This window comes from Ursus americanus, chromosome 4, assembly GCF_024610735.1.
Source record: "Ursus americanus isolate L20-20 chromosome 4, mUrsAme1.1.p, whole genome shotgun sequence".
NCBI lineage: Eukaryota > Metazoa > Chordata > Mammalia > Carnivora > Ursidae > Ursus > Ursus americanus.
In genome coordinates, this window is record NC_142130.1 from 94,121,653 (window position 1) to 94,148,675 (window position 27,023).

Below are 27,023 nucleotides of genomic sequence, written 5' to 3' on the forward strand. Positions count from 1 at the left end.
CATCATACATGAAGAAGGTCCAAAAGCAATCAGCAAGCCTCTCCTGGGAAAAATCATAATAAGAGTAATAATAATAATAATAATAATAATAATAATAATAATAATCCTTAATGAAAATAATAAGAAAAGAGGTATTAACATTTGTGATGCTACCTATTCATTTATGTCTTTATTGCCTGGTGTTTATTGAACATGTAATACATACTAGGCACTGGGATAGATACAGGCGGTAGAATGAAGTGGGAGACCTGACATTAGGTATGCCTCCTTAGGAACAGAACTTGAGGTGTGAATTTATATGCAAATCATTTATTACAAGGCTACAATGCTACCAGGAGAAAGCAAAACAGGAGTGGGGGAGAGAAGTTGGAAGAGAGAAGAGGAAGGATGTGACATCTAGCAACGTCCCAGCTTTCGGCTGGTCTCATGCTCTCAGCATACACTGCAGTTTGGATTTTGCTCCATATGGAGGCAAGGGAGCTGGGCTTCCGTACTCCCGTGCTCCTCAGTCACTGGGGAATGTTAACTCCAGGGCCCGTTGGCTCTCCTTGCTTGTAAGAAAGGTAATCCCAGCGGCTCAAGAGCAGCACACTGAGGAAATCTGAGGGGCTGCCTCTCGGAGAGCATTACATTGCCAAGAGGAGGAACTGTGATGTCCTGGCAAACGTGGGCTGTACCCACCAAGGACAGACACCGACTTTGTTGCCAACGGTGGCACAACTACAAACATCAATTTTCTGTGACTCCTCCACAAGGGTTACCGGCACAAACTTAGAAATCCGCTGAATGTAATGTTTGGATAGAGCCCACCTAAAAAGACGTTTTTATTTAGAAGGGCCTGAGGGAAGGTCAATCTCTTCAATACCAGTATGTGAGATTTTATGCAATACGCAGTGAAGTCTCTATTACCCGAAACCTTCAAAAGTGGAAATTTCAATGAAACAGGCATGTTCTCTTGTCATGTGGCCAAGCAGTCAGAATCAGGTTTCTTTACTCTTCCCTCCCCTCAGGATAAGGAGCACATACACAGTAATTAGCTGAATTTAGGAGTTTATTAAAAAGGTTAAAATCTGTCTTATACCTGGGCTTAGGCATATTTAGAACATCCTTTTTGCGTTCTACAAAACATCTGCACATCTACGGTCACTTCCTAAGCATCATTTAAAAACATTTACCAGTTTCGGCTGATGCCTGGGCGGGATGGAGGAGTTAAAAAAATGAATGTAATGCAGCCCTCCTCTCTCACACACACTTCCAAGGAGCTCAGATATTTACCCAGTGAGATTGACACCAAGAACGATCATCCTCTTGTTGAGCTGGAAGGGCCTTGGAGAGCTGATTCGATCCGGTCTGTTTGCAGATGTCCAAACGAGATGGCTGAGCGCGAGATATCACGGTGAGTTCCTGGGCTTGTTGGTGCTAGAGCTGAGCCTCTCTGCACAGTGTTCTTGCTGTTATACCATGTGCCTTACAGCCCCACATCCTCCTATGACCCGATATCATTAAACACACACAATTTTTCATGTTCAGCAGAATGGGCACGTAGGGAGGCAAATAGACAAAAGCATCTTGAGAACAGTCTTTGACAAGGATGGAAGCTGGAGGGTTTCCAGTTAGCTCTGTAGCCACTAGAACGCTCTTGCTGCTTGCTCTGATAACCCTTGTTGGAGGCATCTTCATTATGGTTGGTTTAATTCAAAAGATTCTTTTTTTTTTTTTTTTAGATTTTATTTATTTGACAGAGAGAGAGAGACAGCCAGCGAGAGAGGGAACACAGGCAGGAGCAGTGGGAGAGGAAGAAGCAGGCTTGCAGCGGAGTAGCCTGATGCGGGACTCGATCCCGGAATGCCGGGATCACGCCCTGAGCTGAAGGCAGACGCTTAACGACTGAGCCACCCAGGTGTCCCTAATTCAAAAGACTCTTAACTACTCTTAACGAAACCATCATCTCCTTGATGTTGAAGGTTAACTCTTGCCACATGATGGGGCTGAATGTCTTCACTGAGGTCTACTACGCTGAAGATCATGGACGAAGATAAGTGGAAGTTTCAATGGAACAGACGTGCTCTCCTGCCATGTGGCCAAGCAGTCAGAGAAACAGGTAGTGTTGGGCTAACAGTACATCTTTGCCAGGCTTGTGCTTTGCTCTGCATGTGCGGAGTATATCTCTTTGGACTGTCATCAGGTTGCCTTCCTGGTCAATGGCAGAGCAAACTCCCTCCTTGATGGGAACGTAGATGTTGGAGCGCTGCTGACGTGGTGTGTGGGACATGTTTCATTTGTGTGTTATTGAGTGTGGGCACAGTGGTTGCATGGAAGATTGTGCTCTCACTCAGGTCAAGGGTCCTTTGTTTCCACATACCTGGGGTCGAGTGCTAGGTCAGCATTCCGGCACCATCATTGCTCCATCTCCGAAGTTGAATTTTGGATCTGGAAATAGGAAGCATCTTTTAAATAGGTTTCTAAATATTTCTCCATGGAGTGGTGAGAGGAGGTCCCCTCTCTTTACTGAGGCATTCAGCCCTTAGGGGAATCTCAGAGAATGAGAGATTGAGGCAAACACTGAATTAACTCTTTGAGAGCATGACTTTGTGCCCGCACAAAGCATGGTTGGAAATGCTGCCTTCGCCCTGTCTGTGATACCCAAGTGGTCATGGTAAGCCCCTCTGCGGTAGTTTGGCCCGGGGCCCTACTGTCTCAAGGACATTTCTGAGCACCTTCCCTTCATTACACACATGAATGTATATCTCAGTTGTTTTTCTCTCCATAGAAGGGTTATTTCTTTGAAGCAGAGCACAGCCCTCTCTGGGGAGGCACAATGCCAGTGACAATAAACATTGCCTTTTCTTCTTACAGTTGGCTTGAAGTTTCTGGAACACAAAGAGCTTTACGGCTTTGCCAAGCTTGTCTTGGGAGATGAAACAGACACTCCTTGCCATGTGCTCAAAGTTACTTTTTCCAGCTTTCCCCCTTTCTGAAAGCGAGAGATTAAGAAAAGCAAAACAACAATAACAACAACATTCCCATCAAATTGCAAAAAGTCTGTGAGTGGATCACACCCAGACGCGGAAGCTGCAGGAGTCCTGCTAGAGAGTGGAAGAGGGGGCTAGTGTTCCCCACGTCTAGTTCGCCATCGTTGGGTTCTGTAGAGGGTCTCAGATTTGTACCATACTCCAAAACTGATAGGTTGGTCTGCCACAGTTCCACGGGTGCTGGAAGAGGACGAGTCTCCTAAGTCTGAAAGTCGGTCGTGGTATTACTCACAGCACAGTGATTGGCATGAGGGCCGCGCTCCCCTCAGTTCCCCTGCGCCCCGAAGGCCCGCAGCGTGATGCAGAGGAGCCAGGGAGACTCTGTGCACGCAGTAGGTTTGTGTCACAGCTCACGGACCGTGGAGTTAAGAAACACCAAACATCTTTCCAATTTCAACAAATATTTCTAGGATGCCCGCTATGGACCAGGTGCTGACTTAGGAGTGGAGGACACGATGAGAAAACGGGGTTCTGTCCTCGTGCAGCTGACCTTCTTGTTGGAAAAGACAGGTCATGGAAAATAACCATTAGAAATAAGTAAATTACATAGAAAGTCAGAAGAAGAGAAGGGTATGGACTGAGAGCTACAGAAGATGTGGGAACAGGAATGCTGGGAGGGGGCTGGATGCGGTATGAAATAGGGTGTTCAGGGAGGGCTTCCTGAGAAGATGAAATTAGAGTGAAGATGGAAGAACACAAGGGAAGTTGCCTGAGGTCATGCAGACAGGCAGGGATGCTGGAGGGTGTGAATGCCTGTGTCCAATGCCTAGGAAACTCCAAACTTAAACAAAACGGGTTGCTGGCAAACCTGTCAAATTGTGCCTTGGAGGGAGACATTGCTTTTATTATCTTGGTTGGCAAACAGATCTGTCTTTTGCCCATCAGGGAGACATAGGTCTATCTTCCAACGCTAGTTGTTATGCAGACATCCTTGAAAAGATAGTACAGAACAGAATCTATTAATGCTGCGCTCAGAAGACATGCCCAAATGCAAGGACCCATGTCGGATTATCTCTCAACAGTTATTCCTCACCACCATGCCTGATGGCACTTGAGTGACCCAGCTAACACGGAGGTCCTAGTCTTCAGCTTCAGTTTGCAGAGGGGAAAGGGGCTCCCCCAGGACCATGTCCTTAGTTACCGTCTAACTTCGTCCTAGCCCTGGCTTGGCAGGCTCAGAAATTGAGAGCCGAGAGCTCAAGAGCTCTACCATCACAAATCTTCTCAAATAAACAACATACAAGAGCAAACAGACACCGTTCTACATAGACCTGAAGATTCCTCGACTTCCGCCCTTGTTAAGATTGCAGCGGCTTCATTTCTAAGAGCTGAAGAAAGCTTTTCCTTCACTGCAGCTTCATTCCTCTGGCTTTGTGGTTTGACAGGTCACTTTGTGCCAATGGGTGGAAGAGTAACATGGGGCTCAGGACCCCTGGATATTAAATTGTCGATACTTAATCTTCCCAAGTGGCCTTCAGAGAGCTGATGACACCTTCCAGGCCACATTCTTTAGGCAGTTGAGAAAGGCTGTTGAACAGAGACATAGCATCAGCTCCCATTAAACTTCCCAGGGTAGGTGACGACTCTAATCAGCTAGTCCTTGGATTTCCAACCCTAGTGCCTGGAGGCTGTCCGCCTTTGCTAGAAGTAGATTTATAGAGTTCACAACTAGGCCTCAGTCATTTCCTTAAAAATCACATGGAGCTTTTAGCCTATGGAGGATCAAGTTCCCAGATCAGAAGAACCTTAACTGAGTGAGATCTGCTAATTTTAAGAACAATTGAAGCAACAGTATGTTTTCTGTGTCTCAAAGTATTATCAAGATTCTCTGTGGCAAGGGCACAGAGACGATGGGATGAGAGCTTATCCAGTCTCACCTGCGATAACCTTTGTATCATTTCAGTCCTCCATCTTTCCCTACCTCCACTTCTCCACCCCCTTCTCTTCATGGGTGGTCATGGCAGGCGTGGACACAAGAAAGTGAGCAGGCAGACATGCGGACTGAATGGAAGCACCAGGGTTCCTGCAGATGTATGTGCAGTGAGGGCCGTGTGGTTACTGCTGGCAATTACGAGAAGGCCTTGCTCGCTTCAGGAAAGTGGGCATTTTTCAGACTGTCGGCTGGGTGGATGCCTTAGAGGAAACCCAGCCCATTGACTCAATAGCTATTGTCCATTGACTCTACACCTATTCTCCATTACCCTGAGAGCTATCATGCATTGACCCGCTAGCTCTTCTCCGTTGACCTGATGGCTATTATCCATTGACCCAATGGCTTTTGTTCATTGACCCTCTAGTTATTGGCAGAGGACGAAGCACTTATCAGACTTCCGGTGCTCCAAGATACATCAGTCTGGTTTCAGACTCAGCCTAACAAGATGACCTCTCAAAGACATTATAAATCAGGTTAGAGACAGGCAGAAGTCTAGAGGGAAAGGAATTCTTATCACCCAAGAATGGTTGTTTTTCTGCACAGTGCCCCTTTTAATCCATGGATCTGGATCTCGTTGTGGCCATCAATAGTGGACCTCTTCCTGAAAGGTAGGGACCTGGACTTTCCGATACAAATGCTTGTGTGTTGAACTCATTTAATGAACATCCTCAAGGCGGGATTGTTGAAAGTAATCCATTACAAAGGCAGGCATGGTGCAGAATTTTTATTTTTGCACAGCTTGAGAAGAAAAAAAAAATGGTAAACTTCTAGCTTTGGGGAATAGAGAAGTTTTAAATTTATGAAAGATAGTTTTAATTTTTTCCCCCAGAAAGTAGCATTTAATTTCTTTTGCATACAAAAGCAGTCTGCGAGGGCCTTTGAGGGTGCAGACCATAAGCTGTCGACACAGATCAAATTCTGAAACCATGGCAAGACAGCACACACACACACACACACACACACACACACACACACTTCACAAGCAGAGAGTCATCTAACGTTCATGTCAGCAGGTGGCCTTGACTGAGTCCTGGATCTGTTCTGCAGGCGCTCAGTGTCATTGCATCTATGTAGGCAAATGTGCCTGCCTGGAAAGTAAATGGAAGGAAGTAGTGATGGAGAAGAGTGAGGCAGGAGGGAGGCAGGGAGGGAGGGAGGAGGGGAGAACAGGAAAAACATTTCTGAACATGTTCCCAGATGGCAATAACTGGCACCAGTCTATGCTGGTGGCTTAAATGGGAGCCTGCAGAGAATATTAAAGAGAGAGGAAGGTACTTGTGTAGTCTGTTACCTGGGCAACTGAGCTGCCATGGGCATTTGATCAAGTTTCACGGCCAGTTCCAAACTTCTGTCATGGAGACCTGAGAAAGTCTGGGACGGGGTGTGGGTGCCATGGGAGGATGAGGTGCTCTTTGCTGAGCACACTGTGGAAGGGTCATGGGATGAAGAATGCAGTCCAGAGTACTTAAGGGTAAGTTCTCTTTAGAATGAGCCACATGGTAAATAATTTAAACTTGGAGGAAGAAGAAGAAAAAGTTGGATTTCAGAGGAACATCACTTACCATTGGCTGGTTTTCCTCTGGCTACAGAGGAGTGAACCAGAGGCACATATACTGAGACGTTCTATTGCAAACTTGGATACTGGTCACGGAGATGACAGGACAGGTCTTGGAGGGTAAGGTGTGAGGAATTCCCCAGACCTCTCCTCCTTTCTCCAGAAAGCTGGTGTTAACTGCCGGACTCTAGAGTAGGGGTCTGCAAACTTTTTCTGTATTGGGCCAGATGGTAAATGTTTTCTGCTCTTCAGGCCATACCATTTCTGCTGGAACGACCCAACCCTGCCGCCGTGGCATGGAACAGCCGTAAAAAAATGCAAATGGTATGCATGGCTGTGTTCCAATAACATGTTATTTATAAAAGCAGCAGGGGGCTGGATTTGGCCCACGGGCCATGGTTTGCTGACCCCTGGTGTAGCTAGAGGGCGCGGTGCCGTGGAGAGGCAAGGAAGGAGCAGAACGTCGGGGAGGCTTAGGGCACCTGGCCAGCCCCTGGTTATGGTTGGGGTCAGCTGCGTCATCTGTGCTCTTCCCAGCCATTCCTGAGGAGCTCGGAGCCTTGGCGTCCTCTCCGGTTTATTGAATTAGGCGCTGGGGTCAGCCCTGGTGTTTGCAAACACAAGCGTCAAGAGGAAGGAGGACCCAGCAATCAGTAGGAGACAAGAGAGGTAGACATCGAAATAAAGGCAGACCACCTTTTCTTTTTTATTTCGCTTAGACAAAATGCAAAGAGTGTCTCATTAAATTAAAAAATAAACAGAAAAGAAAATCAAATTGATTCCCCCCACCCCTTCACTGACGGCACTCATTCTAATTCACAACAGAAGGAGGTCAAATTGAGGACCCAGTTTCTAATGGGAAAGAAAGGTGTGCAAACATGACCAAAGTCTCCCCCTGCCCCCAAATCAATGTTCCTTTTAAATTCACAAAGAGGGTCATTTCCCCCCCGTTTTTGTTCTTAAATCTCGTGTGCTAGAACTTCCAGTCAGAAGGTTTAATTAGTCCCCATGCACTTTGTAGAAAATCAGTAAAAATGCAATAACCTGTGAAGATCATAAAACTGGACTTCTTTCCCAAAAAATCGGACGCCCAGGCCGATGGAGCTCACACTCAGACAGAAAAAAAGCAGGAGAGTCTTTGCACTGTCTGTGGTTTCAGTATTTTCTCTTTTTTTTTTTTAATATATTTTGGCAATTTTCTTTCATTATAAATATTGGAATTCCGTAAAAAAAAGGTAGCTTTGATTGAATTTTTTAAATTGTATTTACAACCGCTGTCCAGTCATGCTGTTCGTTATACCAGGGTGTAGGATTTTGCGTAGGGATTGTTTCCTTTCAAATGGCCCCGAGAGTCGAGCAGTGATTCCTGGGAGCTGCTCATCTTAGCTGCCTGTCCCAGCTCCGCTCCCTCTCGCTGAGGTAATGGGGCCACGGCCCCCTGCTGCCACTGCTGTCCCTCTCTCGTGGAGGACGTGGAGGAGGAGGCCTCCATGGGGATTGGCTCGAGGACCGTGGGGCGCTTCAGGGTCCGACTTTTCTGAGGTTCCAAGCACGCCTGCCCTAAACTCAGGTCCCTGCTGGTGCCTGCTCCGCTGCGGTTTAACAAAAAGTCCATTCTAAGGTATGGAGGCAAATGTATGAGGTCACCTGCAAAGAAACACAGAGCAGTTAGTGGGCTTCCTCATTTGCTAAGCAGGTGCCGAGGGCCATTCGGGGCTCAGAGCTGGAGATGTCGCCGTACCTGGCTGTGCTTTGCCAGACCCCTGTCAGAGCTCAGCACAAAGGCAGGTGGAAGGGTCCTCACCCTGTCCCAGCAGGCATAGGGTGAGCTGGCTTTTCTACGGCACGGTCACGGACAGTCTCAAGTGTCGTACTTCAGCCAGAGAAAGAGAGGTGACAAGACCCTTCAAAACCCCACGATGGAAAGAAAAACATACATCAGAGGCAACAGGGCACCCCGGGTATAAAGTGTGATGGACCGGACCCCCCTATGCGATCGGAAGCACTCGGGGGAGCACAGGGCTGGAGGACGGAGGGAAGGATGCCAAGGAAAGGGTAGTGCTCATTGGTTGGCCCAGCGCTTCTGGTCCTCCCCGCAAGCAGTCGAGGGGTGTCTGAGCGGCAGCCTCCTGGGTGAATGCAGGGGTTTCTTCCTGGCCATCCAGGGACGGAGGGGCTCACTCGTAACTCCTTCATGGCACACTGGGTGGGCAGCTCTGGCTAGAAGACGGGCTTGGGGCGGGCTGTCCCAGAGCCAAGAGACCAGGTAGGAGGATGCGCAGGTGGGGGGAGGCACGGCGACAGTCTGAGCTCAGGGGACGTCCACGGAACGTCCAAGGGCTGCAATGGTGAGACAGAAAGCCACCCAAGGATCATGGCTTCCGAATGGAGGACGGTGGGAGGGTGACAGGGAAGGATGTGTGGATTTTCATATATCCAATTTCCTCGAAGCAATGACCTATCTTTCATTCTTAGGAGTTTAATAAGCAAATGACATTAATTTGCTCTTTTATTTACTTTCATGACTATGCTTTTTTTGTTTTGTTTTGTTTTGTTCTGTGATGTGAGTCGCCATACAGTACATCATTAGTTTTTGATGTAGTCACTATTAGTCCTTTATCATTTTGTTCACATACTTGAGAAACTCGTTTACCTCCGGGATTTTTTAAAAATGTAGGTCAAGAGTACCTCATGCTGTTTCTGAGACCCAGGTGAATCTTGAGCACTTGACATATGTGCAATGTGTTGTAACGGATTTGAGAATGAGTCTCTATCCCAGCAACTCCCCACTGAACGAACGGGGCTTATTAAGCCCTGGAAAAACCATAGCCTCTTGGTCCCAGCTGGATTGCAGGATGCCCAGGTCCTGGATTAGGTGGAACAAATGTGTTTGAAATTAAAGACAAAGCCCAGGACAGCCGCCCTCTGCCTGCGGGGGCTCCCATGTTAGATTCAGTCATCAGGAGGGTCAGGGTAGCTGAGAAAGGTGGGTGAGAACTGGACACGGTCCAGTGCCCACGTCTTTGTATATGAGGGCTACTTGTGTTTGCTTACTTTCCTGCAGTTCTGCCAACTATCTCTGAATATCCAATATCTGAGCGATCCAGTTTTTCAGGCAAAGCTTTAGTAAAGTTGCGTGGTGCTCTAATTAGCCCTTTTGACAGTGTGAATGCTGCAAATGTGTTCTCTTAATAATTCATGCACTTAGGTGGAAGAAAGCACCAGAGTAATCGGTGGTCAGCTTTGTTTATTAAAGGCACTTTATGGCCATTAAAATTCCACCCCGTGTGCTGGTCCAAGTACCACTTGGGAAACTGGGTTTTCTAATCATCCATGCATCTTCTCTGTTCTTCAGAGGCCTACAGATCTGAAGCAACCCGTGTGCTTATGACTCCAGCTAGAAGAGGAATGGAAACCGTGGTGACGGTCTGGATGTTGGCACACCTGCTTTTCTCAGCCTCCCGCCCTCCATCTGCCTGTTTCCATGCGAGAAGCTAGATGAGGATTCTAACAGTGGAGATTAGGAGTGGAGGTCTGGGAGGCATTGCCTGCATTGAATCTGGGTTCAGTCTCCTCACTCATAAAATGGGAATAATAGTAGAAACCACCACAGAGACTTGTGGTGAGGATTTCATTAGGCAATGCATGTGGAAGGGTTACTGTCAGACATGTCCCTTCTCAGAAGGTCTGAAGTTACAGGCTGGACACCGGCCAGGGAATGAGCCGGGAACTCTTCTGTTTACCTTGGTTTCTGTCTTCAGTGGGTTGATCAGTGTCCACCCCTTCAAAACATATGGCCATGGCCCAACCCTCAGAATCTGTGGTGTGACCTGAGCAGGAGAAATTCTTTGTGGATGTAACGAAGTTAAGATCTGGAGACGGAATCATCAGGACCCGAGATGGGTCCTAAATCCAGTGACAGGTGTCCTTATAAGGAAAGACAGAGGGAGACTGGAGACAGAGAAGAGGGGAGAAGCCATGTGAAGAGGGAGGGAGAGGATGGAGAGATGCAGCCCCAAGGCGAGGAGCGCCTGGAGCCACCAGAAGCTGGAGGAGGCGAGGAAGGGACTCTTTCCTAGAGTCCTTGGAGGGAGCGCGGCCCTGCTGACACAGGATTTTGGAATTCTGTCCTCAGAACTGTGAGAGAATAAATCCATGTTGTTTGGAAGCGCCCAGTCTGTGGTCCTTCGTTATGCCAGGACACTCACACAGATGTCCTTTCTTCTTGGCTGGGAGGACTTCTCTTGAAGTGTCTCTGAACACTTCTGTATGGGAACAGTCCCTGCTTAGGTTGGTCACAGGAAAGGAAAGAATTTCTCTTTAGAGACCAGTAACCGCAGCCAACACGGTTGTGGTTTGCGGGATCCCCACCTTGTGTTCTGAGCCATCGCCCTCCCTTCCTCCCTACAGAAGTCAAGGCAGCACCTCTTCCCCAGTTCCTCTGCCCCTGGGGAAGCAGACACCTGTCTAGCTGATTCCCGAAGACCCTCTCAGGACTAGGCTGGAGGTGGCTTTCCGGGAGTCTCCCTCGGGAGGGAGCAGAAGCCTCTTGGAAGGCTTCTGAATCCACAGGGAGCAGGTGTCTTGGGTCCTCACCGTCCAGCCCTCCCAGCAGGTGTCTTGATTCCTCGCCATCCAGCCCTCCCAGCCAGCCCACCCCTGGCCGCTGGCCCCCCTCCACCTCTGTGGAGCGACACGCCCTGAGGCTAATCCGCCACGACCCTCTGGAGGTGTCCCATGGGAAGGCGGCTGTGACCCAGGAGACCTTCAAGGATCTTTTTTGCTTTGAGCGCTATGATCGCCTCTGTCAGGCACGCACGGCCCTCGGCATCCTTGTGCGTCGACCCACCATCGCCACAGACGTGGGCAGAGCCAAACCCTGGCCTCAGCGCATGTCCGGTAAACCAGTCACAGTGGAGCTTGCCTCTACTTTCAGCAAGGATTGGATCCTTTATTATCTAAGTTCCTCCTCTTTGCTTTACTCAGCCTTAGCTCTCCCCTTTCTCTTCCTCTCCCCTCATTTTGTTTTCCTTACGCCGACACTCTCTGCCGTGGAATGAAGTGGAGGGAAGGGGTGAAACCGTGCAGGCAGGAGGGGGGAAGCAGATGGCAGCGGAGTGCAACGCAGCCACCAGGGCACCATGTCAAGGGAAGTGGGGTGTGTGTGTGTGTGTGTATATGTGCTTGTGTTGTATTTGTTCATGTGTGTATGTGCGTGTGTGTCTATGTGTGTACACATGCGTGTGCGTCTCTGTGTGCATACATGTATATTCGTGCACACGAGTATGTAAATGTGTGTTTATGTGTATATGTGTCTCTGTGTGTGCCTGTGTGCGCGTCCGTGTGTGTGCATGTGCGTATGTGTTTGTGTGTATGTGATTATGTGTATGTCTGTGTGTATGTGCATGTGTATGTGCATGTGTTTATGTGACTGTGTGTTTGTGTGTGTGCATGTATGTATGTGTTTATGCGACTATGTGTGTGTTTATGTGTGTGTTTGTGTGTGTGTTTGTGTGTGCGTGTATGTATGTGTTTATGCGACTGTGTGTGTGTTTATGTGTGTGTTTGTGTGTTTGTGTGTGTGCGCGTATGTATGTGTTTATGTGACTATGTGTGTGTTTGTGTGTGTGTTTGTGTGTGCGTGTATGTATGTGTTTATGTGACTATGTGTGTGTTTGTGTGTGTGTGTTTGTGTGTGCGTGTATGTATGTGTTTATGTGATTATGTGTGTGTTTATGTGTGTGTTTGTGTGTGTGCGTGTATGTATGTGTTTATGTGATTATGTGTGTGTTTATGTGTGTGTTTGTGTGTGTGTTTATGTATGTGTTTATGTGACTGTGTGTTTGTGTGTGTTTTTGTGTGCGTGCGTGTATGTATGTGTTTATGTGACTATGTGTGTGTTTATGTGTGTGTTTGTGTGTGTGCGTGTATGTGTTTATGCGACTATGTGTGTGTTTATGTGTGTTTGTGTGTTTGTGTGTGTGCGTGTATGTATGTGTTTATGTGACTATGTGTGTGTTTATGTGTGTGTTTGTGTGTGTGTTTGTGTGTGCGTGTATGTATGTGTTTATGTAACTATGTGTGTGTTTATGTGTGTGTGTGTGTGCGTGTATGTATGTGTTTATGTGATTATGTGTGTGTTTATGTGTGTGTTTGTGTGTGTGTTTGTGTGTGCGGGTATGTATGTGTTTATGTGACTGTGTGTTTGTGTGTGTTTTTGTGTGTGTGCGTGTATGTATGTGTTTATGTGACTATGTGTGTGTTTATGTGTGTGTTTGTGTGTGTGCGTGTGTTTATGTGACTATGTGTGTGTTTATGTGTGTGTTTGTGTGTGTGCGTGTATGTATGTGTTTATGTGATTATGTGTGTGTTTATGTGTGTGTTTGTGTGTGTGTTTATGTATGTGTTTATGTGACTGTGTGTTTGTGTGTGTTTTTGTGTGCGTGCGTGTATGTATGTGTTTATGTGACTATGTGTGTGTTTATGTGTGTGTTTGTGTGTGTGCGTGTATGTGTTTATGCGACTATGTGTGTGTTTATGTGTGTGTTTGTGTGTTTGTGTGTGTGCGTGTATGTATGTGTTTATGTGACTATGTGTGTGTTTGTGTGTGTGTTTGTGTGTGTGTTTGTGTGTGCGTGTATGTATGTGTTTATGTGACTATGTGTGTGTTTATGTGTGTGTGTGTGTGCGTGTATGTATGTGTTTATGTGATTATGTGTGTGTTTATGTGTGTGTTTGTGTGTGTGTTTGTGTGTGCGGGTATGTATGTGTTTATGTGACTGTGTGTTTGTGTGTGTTTTTGTGTGCGTGCGTGTATGTATGTGTTTATGTGACTATGTGTGTGTTTATGTGTGTGTTTGTGTGTGTGCGTGTGTTTATGTGACTATGTGTGTGTTTATGTGTGTGTTTGTGTGTGTGCGTGTATGTATGTGTTAATGTGACTGTGTGTTTGTGTGTGCGGGTATGTATGTGTTTATATGACTATGTGTGTGCGTGTGCGTGTATGTGTGTATGTGTGTGTGCGTGCATCACAAAGGCAGAGGGGAGGAAACCCCGGGAGGGAGAAGCAGACACCACAGGAGAGGATGAGGTGCACAGGAGAAAGGGACAGGTGCAGGAAGACCGGGGCTCACATTCTGACCGCCAGAAGGAAAAGGATCTGGGGACCCCCAATGCCCCTTTGCAGGGTCTTCCTTCTGCCCTGCTGACCTAACTGCCCATACTTATAGCACTTTCCTTGTTAGCTAAACCCATTAGCTACTTTCCCAAGCCCAGCATGAGGGCAAACTCTGTGACGGGGGCTAGGAGCCCCAGATAAGCCTTTGGGGCACACCCCACCCACTGGTTGTTGTACTTATTCACGCACTTGTGTGTCATGAACAGTCACCCCACTGTGCTCTGCTCCCAAGGCCCACGGCCCTTGAGTCAGAGACGTGGGGTGAGGGTGAGGCTGGAGGGGCTGACACACCCTAGGGAAGAAAGTGTTCCGAGAGGCTGAGCTTAGGGGCTGAGGTGCTGAACCAGACTGGGGTCGGAGGGGCTGACAGGGGTGGTTGGGGCAGGGCGAGTGGGGGGAATGGGGCTGAGAGAAGCAGAGAGATGGTAGGAGAGATGAGACAGAGGGAGAAAGGGAGAGAGAGAGGAAGAGCGATGAGAGAGACACACACAGAGACAGAGAGATGAGAGACAGAGAGATGGAGAGACAGAGAGAGAGATGAGAGAGACACATAGAGATGAGAGACAGAGAGACAGAGAGAGATGGGGGGACAGAGGGATAGAGGGGGAATGAGAGAAATGGAAACACACACGCAGATGCGGAGGGAAGGGACACAAGACAGGACTGGGGGGGTGGGGGCGATGAAAACGTGAGACAAAGAGCTATAAACGGAGAAAAGCTGATGGGACACGGCAGAGGGGTGCAGGGAAGAGACTGCCACAGGAACCCCCAGGGTGTGGATCACAGGTGAGGACGTGGCCCTGTCCCCTCGCCTGGCCACACCTGCCCACCCCTGGGCCCCCGAGTCCAGGACATTTCTCCCTCTTTGCCTCCTCAGCTTGCAGCTCCCAGATCACAGGCTGCCGCTCCCCTGCCCCTGTGACTCCCACCTTGAGGGACCAGGGGCGGCTTAGGGACTATTCAATGTTACGCCTTATTATCAACATCATGGTCCATTCCCCATTTTCCTGTCACCGCCCCTGGGACTTTTGGTGCCACTAGTATCTCTGAGAGTTCACACTAAACAACTGGCCTCAATTTCTCCCTCTGTCCCTAACCACCTTGCTCACGGGCGCCTTCACAACTCCTCACCCCCAGACCCCCTGATGGTCCCACATCTACCAGGAGGTAGGTGTTCAAAGCTTGCCATCCTCCCCAAGGGGGCCTTCTAGCCATGGATGGCCCCACCTCGTAAAAATTGCCATAGTAAACCTGCCTCACTCATCTGAAACCAGGAGATGGCCCTTGCTATCAGGAAAGCCAAACGTCCTGAACTTTCTCTGTAGAGTCAGACACACACAAGAAGTCTGAATGCACTTTCGCTTTGGAAGAAGGATGGCAAAAATCGATGTTGAAAAAGAGCAAGAATGCATCCATTCAGAAAATCTATAATGGATGTGCATTCCATGAATGTGCATTCTATTCTCAGACGATGCTTCCTGCCGTTCGGTGCACACTAGGGAAGGAGACGTCTAAAGTTGAGATCGGTGGTTCTCAGCAAAGAGAGATCCTGCCCCCAGGAGGCATGTGGCAATGTCTGAAGACTATCTGGATGTCTCAGTCGGGGGGTGGCTGCTACCAGCCTTTCCTGGACACAGGCTAGGATGTTGTCCAACACCTACAAAGCACAGGACACCGCCGCCTGCCCCCCATGCCTCCAATCCGCCAATGCTCATTGTGCTGCTCCTGAGAAACCATAATTTAAAGGGGCTAAAGTTCACAATTCCAGGTGGACCCTTATTTTGCTTTAATTTTATTTGGAAAACATTTCATTCAATCAGAACACGGAATCGTTGTGCTCAGCGCCTACTAGTGCACAGAAGTTGTGGCCTCAGTTCTTGGGAGGAAGTGAGGGATGGGTCCCATGGAACAGCGGTCACAGGGTTTTCCTCTGACTTGGTCTGATGAGGTGGGAGCTTGGGATGGGATAAGAACATGAGCTAGGGACTTCTGGGCTTCCTGTAAAAATCTTGCCTTTACCTCTAAACGGTTCTGTGACCCCCTTCAAGCTTTGCATCTTATCTTTAGTCAAGTGAAGGGGGTACGGTCATGTCTAAGGGCACCTTCAAGTCTGAAAAAGTCTTTCTTATGCTCTTTACTATCTCACCTATGAACACTGGGTAAGCACAATGCATTAGGAATTTGAGGATAAGTATGAAACAAATGAATGCATTTTGGGGAGCCTAAAATTCCGAGGCACATGGCAAGAGCCTTCTTCCCCCTCCAAAGCAATACTTCATTAGCACCAGGGAAAGCATGCATAGGCTTTCACAACAAATACATGTGGAAAGAAAGTGAATCAGAGTCCCTGGGGACTTAGCTCTGCTCCGAGGCCATATAATAAGGAACTTTCATCAATTTCTAATAAGGCTTCTCATCTGTGCTTGGATGGAGCTGGGTATTGATGCAAAGGTAAGAAGCAAAGGATGCTTACTTTGACTTCTAGCAATTTCACTAAGAGCCACACGGATCAGACTTGTAATGATGGTACAACATCAAAGGGCTAGTTACAAAGGGAGAGAGTACGGAGTCTGCCCATTCTGGAGGCAAACGAGATCTAACACTTTATTAGTTTAATATTAATGCTGTGGCAAGGTAATGAAAACTGGTAAATGAAGCTCTCTTGGTAAATGAATCTTCACTCCCAAATGGCCACCAGGAAAACCCCTAAATAAATAATGCGAGATTGATACCAGAGGTCCACCGGTTCCACTACCGTTCTCGGCTTGTACTTATAAGGCTTCATGCATTTTTAAGAGCTCATCAATATTGCAATTCTCCTACTCACTGCTGAGCTATAAAAGCTACACTGAGGTACCAAGTGGGGCTTTGGGTTTGTTGCTGCTCACGATTCTTCGGAAATAAAGTAGTTCTAAATAAAAAGAAGGATCTGAAAACTGGCCCCAGCATTTAGACCAGGTCAGAATCACTGAGCCGGGTGTTTGGAGCACCCAGTGAGGAAGGGTCCATGAGGTTCAAAGAAGCTCCAGCTCCATGTAAGACCCATGAGGACCCACACTAGGGAGCACCGAGGAGGAAGACTGCTTGGAGGCCGCACCGGCTCCGCCGTGGGGCTGGTAGACCCGTCTCAACAACCCTGTGCATCTTGAGTCATCCCACGGAAGGAGTGAGAGGATTCTAGGCAGAGGGAATATACATTTGTGGAGTTTCGGAACCCAGAGAGCAGGGGTCATGACCAGTGAGGAAGACAGGGCTGGATTCTTGAATCCCCGTGAGTCTCTACCCTGAGCAGTGGGCACAAATCCTACACAAAGGATTTCAACACGAGAGCATCCACAACGCCACCTGAATTTAAGGCTCATCACTTCCCAGTCTGGGATATAGGATGCATTGGAAGCTGGTGCCAGCTGAGTCCACACAGGACCGCATTGAAATATGATGGTCTTTGTTGTCTTTTTACCTTTTGTATATTCCCAGCACCTTCAGGTTATCATGACATCTTACTGGGGGGAGGTGTGTGTGCGGGGGGAGGAGGTCGCCCCTGTCTTCCAGATGCTAGATTTTGCCTTGATTCTTGGATTTCCTCATTTATCTGTCTTGTGCCTCTAGGTCTCTGTCTGCTGTTTATGATACTACGTGCTATTCTGATGAACTAAGGAGATTGTGGAAAGTGTTGGTTGAATATATTAACACTTTTATGTCTTAGGATAATACCTGGTACGGTATCTTTTTACAGAGAAGATATTCAATAAATACGGGTTGAATAAATGAGTGTAATAGATTTGTGTTTTCAAAGAGCCTTTTTGGAGATACAGTGAATTTTCACTGTGGTGAACTTTTTGCTTGTCACCCATGGCACTGGCATCTAGAAACTTCTTTCTGGCCACTCAGCAGGACACAGGTGGGCTTCCTACCTCTCCCTTACAAGTTATCAGGCACAGACCTCCTCCTTACCTTGTACCACCCATGGGCTCCCCAGCAACTAAAGCTGAACCCCAATAACTCAACCAAGAAGAACAGTGAGTGAAGGGGCGCAGAGTCAGAGAAAAGGCAGTCAGAACAAAAGAACACATACTTAGGAACTGGAGGATGCACACAATAGCGGCATCTATGATAAATCCACAAGAGCACTCAAAAAGGTGGAAGATTCAGGCCCCCAAACCAGTGGCAGAAAGGGGAGGAGGTCGGTGCAAAAGGCAAGTGGGCTCTGAGTTCCAAGCTTGGGACCCTTTGTAATGAGTCCCACCATCACTTCATGTGTCCTGGAGATGTCGGACTAAAATAACAAGACAGTCTTTCAGAAGGTGAAATCACAAATGCACATCAAAGAGCAGTGAGCCAGGACGAGCATGTTGAGATATTTAGGTCTACCCGGGGCAGGTATGCAGAGCAAAAATCGGAGGTGCAGTTCATGGCCTCTGGGTCCTTCTCACTTTAATACTATGGGAGTATTTGAAAGCTCGTCAGCTCAGAGCGAACTCTTGCTCTGCATGGTGAATGTGAAGCTCATTCCGGTCTCCTGCCTCTGCTCTTCCTCTGCCCACACAATTGTCCCCTTAGGATGGCTTCTGGACTTTCTCTGCTCCATTCACCTTAGATCTCAGCTCACAACTCATTACTCCAAGAGGCCTTCCTTGACCATTCTCCCCAACCCGACCCCCACCAGACTTGATCCCTTTCCCCAATTACTTCTCTTCCCAGCACTTATCGTAATCTGAAACTGTTATTTATCTGATCAGTGTTTGTCTCCCCCACCAGGAACATAAACTCCCTTAAGATGGGGTCTTTGTGGACCTTGTTGATCATTGTATCTCCAGCTCTGAAAGCAGGACCGGTATTGAGCGGGAGCTCAGTAAAGACATGCCGAAGTTAGAGAGGAAGCTGGGAGGCTGGGAGGGAAGAAGCCGGGGCACCTCTGGAAGGATGGAGGCCAGAGCAGCTCAGTGTGCACGGTGTGTGTGCATGTGGGAGTATCAAAGATACTTGCACTTGAAAGGAGACCCTTTCCAGAGATCTTAGAATAAGATTCATGATAGAAATTTCAAACCGAGGGCTTCAGAGGGGAGGGGGGTGGGGGACGGGGATAGGCCGGTGATGGGTATTAAGGGGGGCACGTATTGCATGGTGCACTGGGTGTTATACACAAACAATGAATCATGGAACACTGCATCAAAAACTAAGGATGTACTGTATGGTGACTAACATAACATAATAAAAAATTATTATGAAAAAAATAAAAAAATAAAATAGGTTGATTATTAAAAAAAAAAGAAATTTCAAAAAAAGAGAAGGATGCAAACCTGAGGCATGGGGCCCCCGTCGCCCGACCCAAAGAGGTGAGGGGAGGGGGGATACAGAACTGCTTGAGAGGAACCCAGTGTGGCGCCTTGAGTCAGGAGGAGGGAGTCTGGGCCAGGTCACCTGCCAGGAGCAGAGCTCACCTTGCAGGTGGCAAGGGAGACGCAGGTGGAACGAGGCTGTGGAGGGGGATTTTTGGCAATGAAGATCTCTGGAGTCTAATTCTGGTTCAAGAGCCAGCACAAAAACCACATGGGCTTCGGGGAAACAGCAAGATCACAGTGACAGCTGAGAACAGGAAGAACAGCTTCATCGGAGGGCGCCGCCGGAACAGAGTGGGCTTGTCCTTCAGGTAAGCACCTCTCACTCCACACTCTTCGTTTGATTAAATGCACACACCCAGGAGGGCCTGAGGGATGGCACGAACGGATCCGAATGCTGAAAGCCAAAAACTGCTTCAGGTAACTGGCTGTTCAGAGAACCAACAAGCTGGCAGCAGGCGGTGATCATTTCCAGCTGGAAAACCTCAAGCGTGTTCGTCACAGGAGGGGCCGATGAACATATATTTAAGGTGAGTGCAGAGATCTAAAGGGGCCAGGGTGCATTCGGTTGCATATGTGAAGCTTTAAATTGATTTAAGAAGCTTCATGCGAAGGTATTTCTTGACAGCATAGGATGAACTCATGAATAAAGGAGCAGCCACAACCCAAGAATGTTGGAAACTGGCTCAGAATGCCACCTGAACCCAAGAACAAGTACTGTAATCGAAGTATTGGAAGTTGCCTTGACCAAGAGGGAAAGAAGTTGTTAAACCTTCTAGCTATTTCTCAGAGGAAGATAGAGTTTCGTTTGTTTGTTTGGTTTGTCTTTTGTTTTAAAAGACGGAAATAACCGTCCCTTATTGTAGAAAATAAAACCATAGCATAATTGGCATTTTATTTAAAATAAAAAAGTCCTAAAATTTCAGTAAATTCAGGTATCGTTAAACATCTAAAGTGAGATTCTGATGTTTGCCTTGTGTGTGAGGTGTCGTATTTCATGGGGACTCCCCTTTATCTGTGGAAGAGATTTGCTTTTGATTTGTGAAGAGCAAGAATAGAAAATAAATCACTTTGTTTAAAGGTAGGCTGAAAGATGGGGTAGACTTAAATGTTCTCTTATGTTCTACTAAGAATTTCTAATAATTGTTATGTTTTAACCAATTGGCCAGTCTTGTCATTATCACAACTAGATACATTCATTCGATATATTTGTTAAGCACCTACTATATGTGTCAGACACAGTGGTAGGAGCATATATTCAGTGCCACTAAGTCACTTTAAAAATATTTCTCGAGTGCTCACTGTGCTGCCAGATTATCTGCTAGATACTGGGAGAGAAGTATGAAGGCAGTGAAGACATGTGTTCTGTCTTCCTGGCGCCAGGGTCTGGCCATGTTGATTTAACTTGATCCTGACATGATCTGTGGAGTGTTTAAAAGCTTTGGACCACAAATGGAGAAAGACCATCACACAAGAAGAGCCAATTGTGAGAAGAAAGATGTACAGAGACTGGGGAGACTTCACTGAGACGCACGCTGACTGATGCCGTCTAGAGCTATGGGACACTGGTAGGAATGAGGTTTGAAAGTGCAGCTCAAGGAACTGATGTTTTTGACGCAACCTCCAGTCAGTAGAATAATACATTCTAACCTTGGCTTTTGTGCCTGGTGTTGAATTTAGTCTCATTATAAAGGGACAACAGAAAGGCTTCCCGAAAAGCATATCAAATATTCAATAATAATAATAATACAGTTATCTAGGGTGGACAAAACAAAGTTTGTGGACATTAGGACTTGTGTTGATTTAAGAAATGACTCATACCTAAAGTTATAAAGTCATTTTAGTCTAAATAGCATTTTAAGACTCTACTACTTCACCAAGTTGTGATCTTTCAATTGTTCTGATGGATATGGGCAACAACGTCATAACAAAAGTTCAAACTTTTTTAAAATATCAATCTGACAAGAGGAACAACAAAACATCAGAAAGAAACTCAAGCCTTTAATTAGTTCAAAGCTTGAGCAAATAGGACCATCATTTCACTCAGGATCTCCTGTATGCAAGGGAATATGGCCACCAATGGAAGCACGGCAAACTTAACTGGGTGATACCCAAATGAGGCGAATGCTTTGCAGGATGTCCGTGGCCACTGAAGAGAAATAAACAAAAGAGGGAGGGAGGAGAGGAGCCAGCAGCTCATCTGGAGAGCCACCGGAGTCACCATGAGAATCCCAACAACAGCGTCAACAAGGCAACAGCAGAAACATCAACTGCTAACCACTTTACCCAAATTATGCTGCACATGTCTTACACCAAGGTCATGCCCATTTTCAGATGGGGCAACTGAAGGCCACCAAGGTAAAACAACATGCCCAGAGGTACATTTTCTCTTCTCCTATCTTTCTTCCCCTCAGTCTTAACAGCCACAAAGAGCTTATGTTTTTATCCTATGTTTTTCTGCATTTGCCTTGCAAATAAATGCCAACAACAAGAAAGGCTTGAAATAAAAACACCCACAAATAACAGCTCATCTTCTCCCTGAGGAGGTAGACAGAATGAAAATAAATGAAGCCATCATTCTTTATTGTAGGCTGGCATGAATCTTGACTCAGTTTGGAAGATTAGTTGCTGGATAGACAATTCTTATTTTATATATTTTTATGCATTTATAAGGCTCATTTCAACTGGGCTATACGCCATAAAACCCAAGGGAATTGCAGCAATTTAAAAGCGAAGATAAATTTTTGAAATAGGGCTAGTAGAGTGGTTCACAAAATGGGAAAAAAGGGAAAGAAAACTGGATTCAACAAGAGTGGATAGGCCAGTCCACAAAGGAAAGTCTACAGGCAGCTATTTCACGGTGAAGAAGAAGTGATTCTTCACATGAGAAGTACCACTGGCTGCCACGGCTGGATTCAGTATTTCGATGTGTTTATTTGCCCTCTACAATGGTTTGCGGTTATCTGACCCAACACTTGAAAACTGTGGGTTTCCATAGAAAAAAAAACAAGATTTCTGGCTTCTCTTGAGAAAGTCACTCATCCTGGCCCCCCATTTCCACTCGGGATGAGTTGGCGGGAACATGCTGGAGTCTCTCCCCTCTAGACAGTCTGTGAACTCAAACTTTCATTCATCATCCCCCTTCTCCCTGCTCCCCATCCTCCTCACTTACGCACATCAGCTGCCAGGCCCTTCAGGCCTTAGAACTCAGAGCTGCCATCCACACAGCCAGTCCACTTTCACACGCTCAAGCCAAAGACCTAACAGTGGCTGGCCAGACCCCAGCCAGTCCCTGTCGCTTTGGGTAGCTGGATGAAACCAGGGCCCAAGCACTGGTCCCCCAGCAAGACCTCTCTCCTTCTGAAAGCCCTCGGTACAGCAGCTCTAAAACACAAGCCCCCTGCATTTGAGCCTCCTCTCATCACGCCATGGGGTCTCCCTCTCCCCAGTCTGAGCTCGTTGGGCTCTTCCATGGCTTGAACAATACAATATGCAGAAGCTATGTGTCACTTTCCAGGCCCAGCCTTAGGAGATTGGCTACTTCTACTGTCCGCCTGTGGGGACGCTTGCTTTAGAACTGAGCTGCCAGGATACGAAGAAGCCCGAGCCACCCTGGGGAGAAACCCACCCCGGGAGAGCACGACCAGCACCAGGCCGCCTACGGCAGCCTCCCCAGCGGCCACGGAGCAGAGATGAGCGGCCCCCACCAAGCCCTGACCCCGTTTCAGATCTGTCAACAACGTAAGTCACTGTCGCTGATGGAAACCCGTAAGCTTTGGGGTGGTTCCTTACACGGCAACCTGGACCCAGAGCCCCGAGTCCGGGCACCGGCTGGCTGTCATGGCGGTGGACGCGGGGCAGGAAGTCGCGTCTCCTGCCCAGGGGTCTGTGCGCCGCTTCGCTCACCTGGCCGATGTGCCTTTGGCACCGCCATGTTCATCACTCGACCTCCATCCTGAGGTTTGGGGGGAGATGCAGTGAACCTGCAGATCCCCGATTCGGAAGGGGTGCTGGAGGTCAGACTGTCTGTGTACTCGTTCGTCCCTGCCGTCAGCTGCTCCGAGGAGGTGTCGGATATGAAGCACTCTGTGATGGTGAACTTGGCGTGCCTCAGTTGCTCTTCCATCTTGGCGTGCTCGTAGGCCCTGGCCAGTTCTTCGTAAGTGGAGGAGGCACTTTCTGTGGAGACCATGCTGCTTCGCGCGCGATCTGCCGCGTGAGAAAGAGAACAAGACGGATCCGTTACCGCCTTTCGGGCGCCCCCCGGGTGGCCCTCTGTGGCCCGTGGCTGTCTCGCCCACGTCCTCGTGCCACCCAGCCCGGGAACGGGGTCTCTGACTCAGAATTGCCTTTGTCAGCGTGGGGCCCGCTCTGTGCGCCTCGGGGAGCGGGGCTCAGGGACCTTTGTTTCAGCCGAATTGGTCCCAGCCTGGGACGCTTCCATCAATCAGCAATGCCTAAAAAATTCTGCGTTTCGTTAAAATGACTGGGAACTTCGTGTACGCGGAGAGCGGTGTCTACCCTTCCTCCGCCTTGTAAATCAGTCTGTTCTGTGGAGACTTGCCATAATGCTTGGAGCCCTGCAGGTTGGCTCCTCCTGCCCCAGCTTGGCAAGAAGGACGTGACAGTGGTGGGAAATGGGTCTATGATGCTGCAGGATAGTGGCCAGCAGGAAGCATGGCCCCTGGTCCCTCGGACTCATCCTTTGGGACTGCCACCCTTGACGGGGCCCAGAAAGCCACCAGGGCCAAAGGAGGAGCGTCTTGGTCAGAGGAAAGTCTATTTTACATACTCAAAAGTTTTGAATCACCTCTGTGGAACTCTGAGACTCTTCTGAGAGAAATAACAGCCATAAAAATAAATGTACAGGGTAACACGCCACCTTTGGAACACTATTTTTAAAGTATATCAGCCAGAACAAAAGAAAATGAGTATAAAAATTTCCTACAGCTATTAGGTTTAGATATAATTTCTTTTCAAAAGTTAAGGTGGGGGGTGGGACAAGCCGTGCTATTCTTAGGCCCTGTCTTCTCTCCGCAGTGAAATCTTGGTGGTTGATGGCACAGACTAGATGACTTACCTTATAATCAACCCCTGTTCAATTGTCAAAAGGATCAGCCTGTGTTCCCTATAGAGGGTGCTATGACCTTGTCATGAAATTTCAAGCGTGGCCTCTTAAACCCAGAGTTGGTAGTGGGTCATGTGCCCTCAGAGTATAATCAGGAATTATTGCAATCGTGTGGGTGAAAATTTTAAAGTATCTGTGTTTCTCTCAGCGGGGTAGGAACTCAAAGGAGAGGAGAGCATGAGTCTGAGATTTAGGACACCTGCAAAACAGATGCTTTTTGCTTCTGCTTTGCAGAAATCACTGGGCCCTGGGCATCATCAGTGTTGCATGGTTGTATTGGTACCTGTTACATAAACAGCCTAACAATTTGAAAGTGACCTCGAGGGAGCATAAGTAGGAGCCTCTGAAGCCCACCTGTGGGCCCTGCTCATCCCCAGGGTTGAGGAGGAGGCGTGCAGACCCCTACCTGTGTCTTGTGAGGGGCTGACACTGTAGCTGTCACTCTCCTTGTCCATTGATCCCGCAGCCCTGGGCGTCGGCAGCCTCCAGTCAGTGGTGAGGGTGTGTGCTGAAATGGTGGGGTGAGGTCTGTTGAGGGTCCACTGGCTGGCATACCGATTTCTTGCTGTGGGTCCTGCCTTTGCGTTTCTCCTGGTGGTGGGATCTGTGAAGAGCCAAAAGAATAATGTACATCTTAGTGTCTAGGAGTACAGTCCCGTGATCAAAGTGTTGAGGGGGGTTCTTTCCACCCAGCCCTAGGACCCCCCTGCAGGACTCATGCCTCATGCCTCCAAGAAGCCTTCCCTGACTGCCCCGGTCCAGAGCATTCATTTCCTTTCTCTTATGGTCTGAGACATTGTTGTGATATGTAAGCATTTTATTTTTTATTTTTTTAAGATTTTTTTATTTATTCATCTGACACAGAGAGAGACAGTCAGTAAGAGAGGGAACACAAGCAGGGGGAGTGGGAGAGGAAGAAGCAGGCTCCCAGCAGAAGAGCCTGACGTGGGGCTCGATCCCAGAACTCCGGGATCAAGCCCTGAGCCGAAGGCAGACGCTTAACGACTGAGCCACCCAGGCGCCCCATGTAAGCATTTTATTTATTTATTTATTTATTTTTATTTTTAAATTTTTAAAAAAGATTATTTATTTATTTATTTGACAGAGATAGACAGCCAGCAAGAGAGGGAACACAAGCAGGGGGAGTAGGAGAGGAAGAAGCAGGCTCCCAGCAGAGGAGCCCAATGTGGGACTCGATCCTGGAACACTGGGATCACACCCTGAGCCGAAGGCAGATGCCTAACGACTACGCTACCCAGGCGTCCCCCCATGTAAGCATTTTAAAAAGTTCTGTGGGGGAGAGGACATGAGATTTGGACTCAGGAGTTATGGACTCAAACCTTGCTCTTGGCCCTTAATGTTTTTGTGCCTCAACACACATCACCTAAACTTCCAGAGAATAACCACCATCTTCCATGCTTGGCCAACTATGCTCTAAATGGCCTCTTTTTTATAGTTCTCCTACCTTAAGGGGTTGTTATGGGTTGAATCATGTCCCCCTCAAAAGATATGTCCACATCCTAACCCGTAGTACCTTAGAATGTGACCTTATTTGGAAATAGGGTCATGGCAGATGTCACTAGTTATGATAAAGTCAGCCTGGAGTAGGGTGGCCTTCAATTTAACGTCACTGGTGTCCTTCTAAGAACAGGAGACAGACACGCAGAGGGTAGACGGCCATGGAACAATGGAGGCAGAGACTGAGGTGCTTCGGCTATAAGCCAAGGAATATCAATGATTGTCCACAACCACCACCAGAAACTAGGCACAGGTAAGAAGGACCCTTCTCTACAGGTTTCAGAAAGAGTGTGACCCTGCTGACATTTTGCATTTGGACTTGTGAGCCCCAGAACGGTGAGACAATTAATTTCTGTTCTTTTCAGCCACCCCAGTTTGTGGTATGTTGTTACGGCAGCTCTAGGAAACAATATCGTGTTATTGTGGTTTTGTATTTACTCGTTGCCTCGAGTAGGACTGTTTTACTCATCAAGTAAATTGCAAGTTCCTGACCAGAAGGATGATATACCCTTTTGTCTGAATGTTCTCTTAGGCCTTTGCATATGGTAACATATCTTTTCAGTGGAATTGTTCGAACTTTGTCAAAGACATGGGTCATTCGATGTGGAGCACACGGTTAATTGGTGTCCAGATTTTATGTCTGCTGTCCTCAAAAACAGAGATTTACATGTATAAAGGCCAGTTCCAGATGCGTTTCATTTTCTCTAAATCTGGAAGCAAAGGCAGCAGGTCAACGCGGTGAGCAGAGTTGTTAGTTCAGCTCTTTGACTGGACACCGGAGTGGACCCCAGCACTGTCTTTTCTGCAACTTTGTGGAAGAGGGGAAAGGCTCAGTGACCTGGAGTGATTTTTCTTGGGCTCCAACCTAAGGGCCACATAAGGTCCTAAATGGGGCCTTTTCCACCATTGAATTTTCTGCTTCTCAAAAAGGAATTTTATGCAGTTGTATTTCAAAACGGCCTGGCCACCTCTCAACACTGCAGTCGATATGTATTGCTTAGCACTAATGAAGCAGGATCAAAAGATCAACACTGAGAGGGCCAACCCTTGGCATTGTGACAGTGACTTACTAATGTGCTTTCGTGGGCCTGGAAGTCTCTCTAGGGCAGGGGTAAGGGTGTTCATCCTTGGGTCCATTCACAGAGCTACGGAAATCTCCAGTACACATAGTCCCCTGGATGAACACACACAGCCCAGGGTCACTTTATGGATGAGGCAATGGAAGCTCAGAGAGAAGTGACACAGCTATCAAGTGGTAAAAAGGGAGCCCAAGACGCCATGGATTGATTCAGAGATTGCCAGCACTTGACCACACATGTCCCCACCCTGGACATGTAAGTA

The 27,023-nt window shown here is 47.7% G+C and overlaps 1 protein-coding gene across 2 annotated transcripts in view; it reads right to left on the bottom strand.

Annotated features, from left to right (window-relative positions):
* Positions 1-7,196: 7,196 nt before the first annotated feature.
* Positions 7,197-27,023, bottom strand: part of DSCAM (DS cell adhesion molecule) — a 718,005-nt gene continuing 698,178 nt past the window's right edge. For both annotated transcript variants that reach the window (XM_087861321.1, XM_087861322.1), the window contains exons 31-33: positions 24,571-24,768; positions 22,943-23,245; positions 7,197-8,167 (exon numbers count right to left, since the gene is read on the bottom strand). In XM_087861321.1, coding sequence (XP_087717447.1) covers positions 7,815-8,167; positions 22,943-23,245; positions 24,571-24,768 — 854 coding nt within the window. In that variant the 3' untranslated portion in view covers positions 7,197-7,814. The remainder of the gene's footprint in view (positions 8,168-22,942; positions 23,246-24,570; positions 24,769-27,023) is intronic.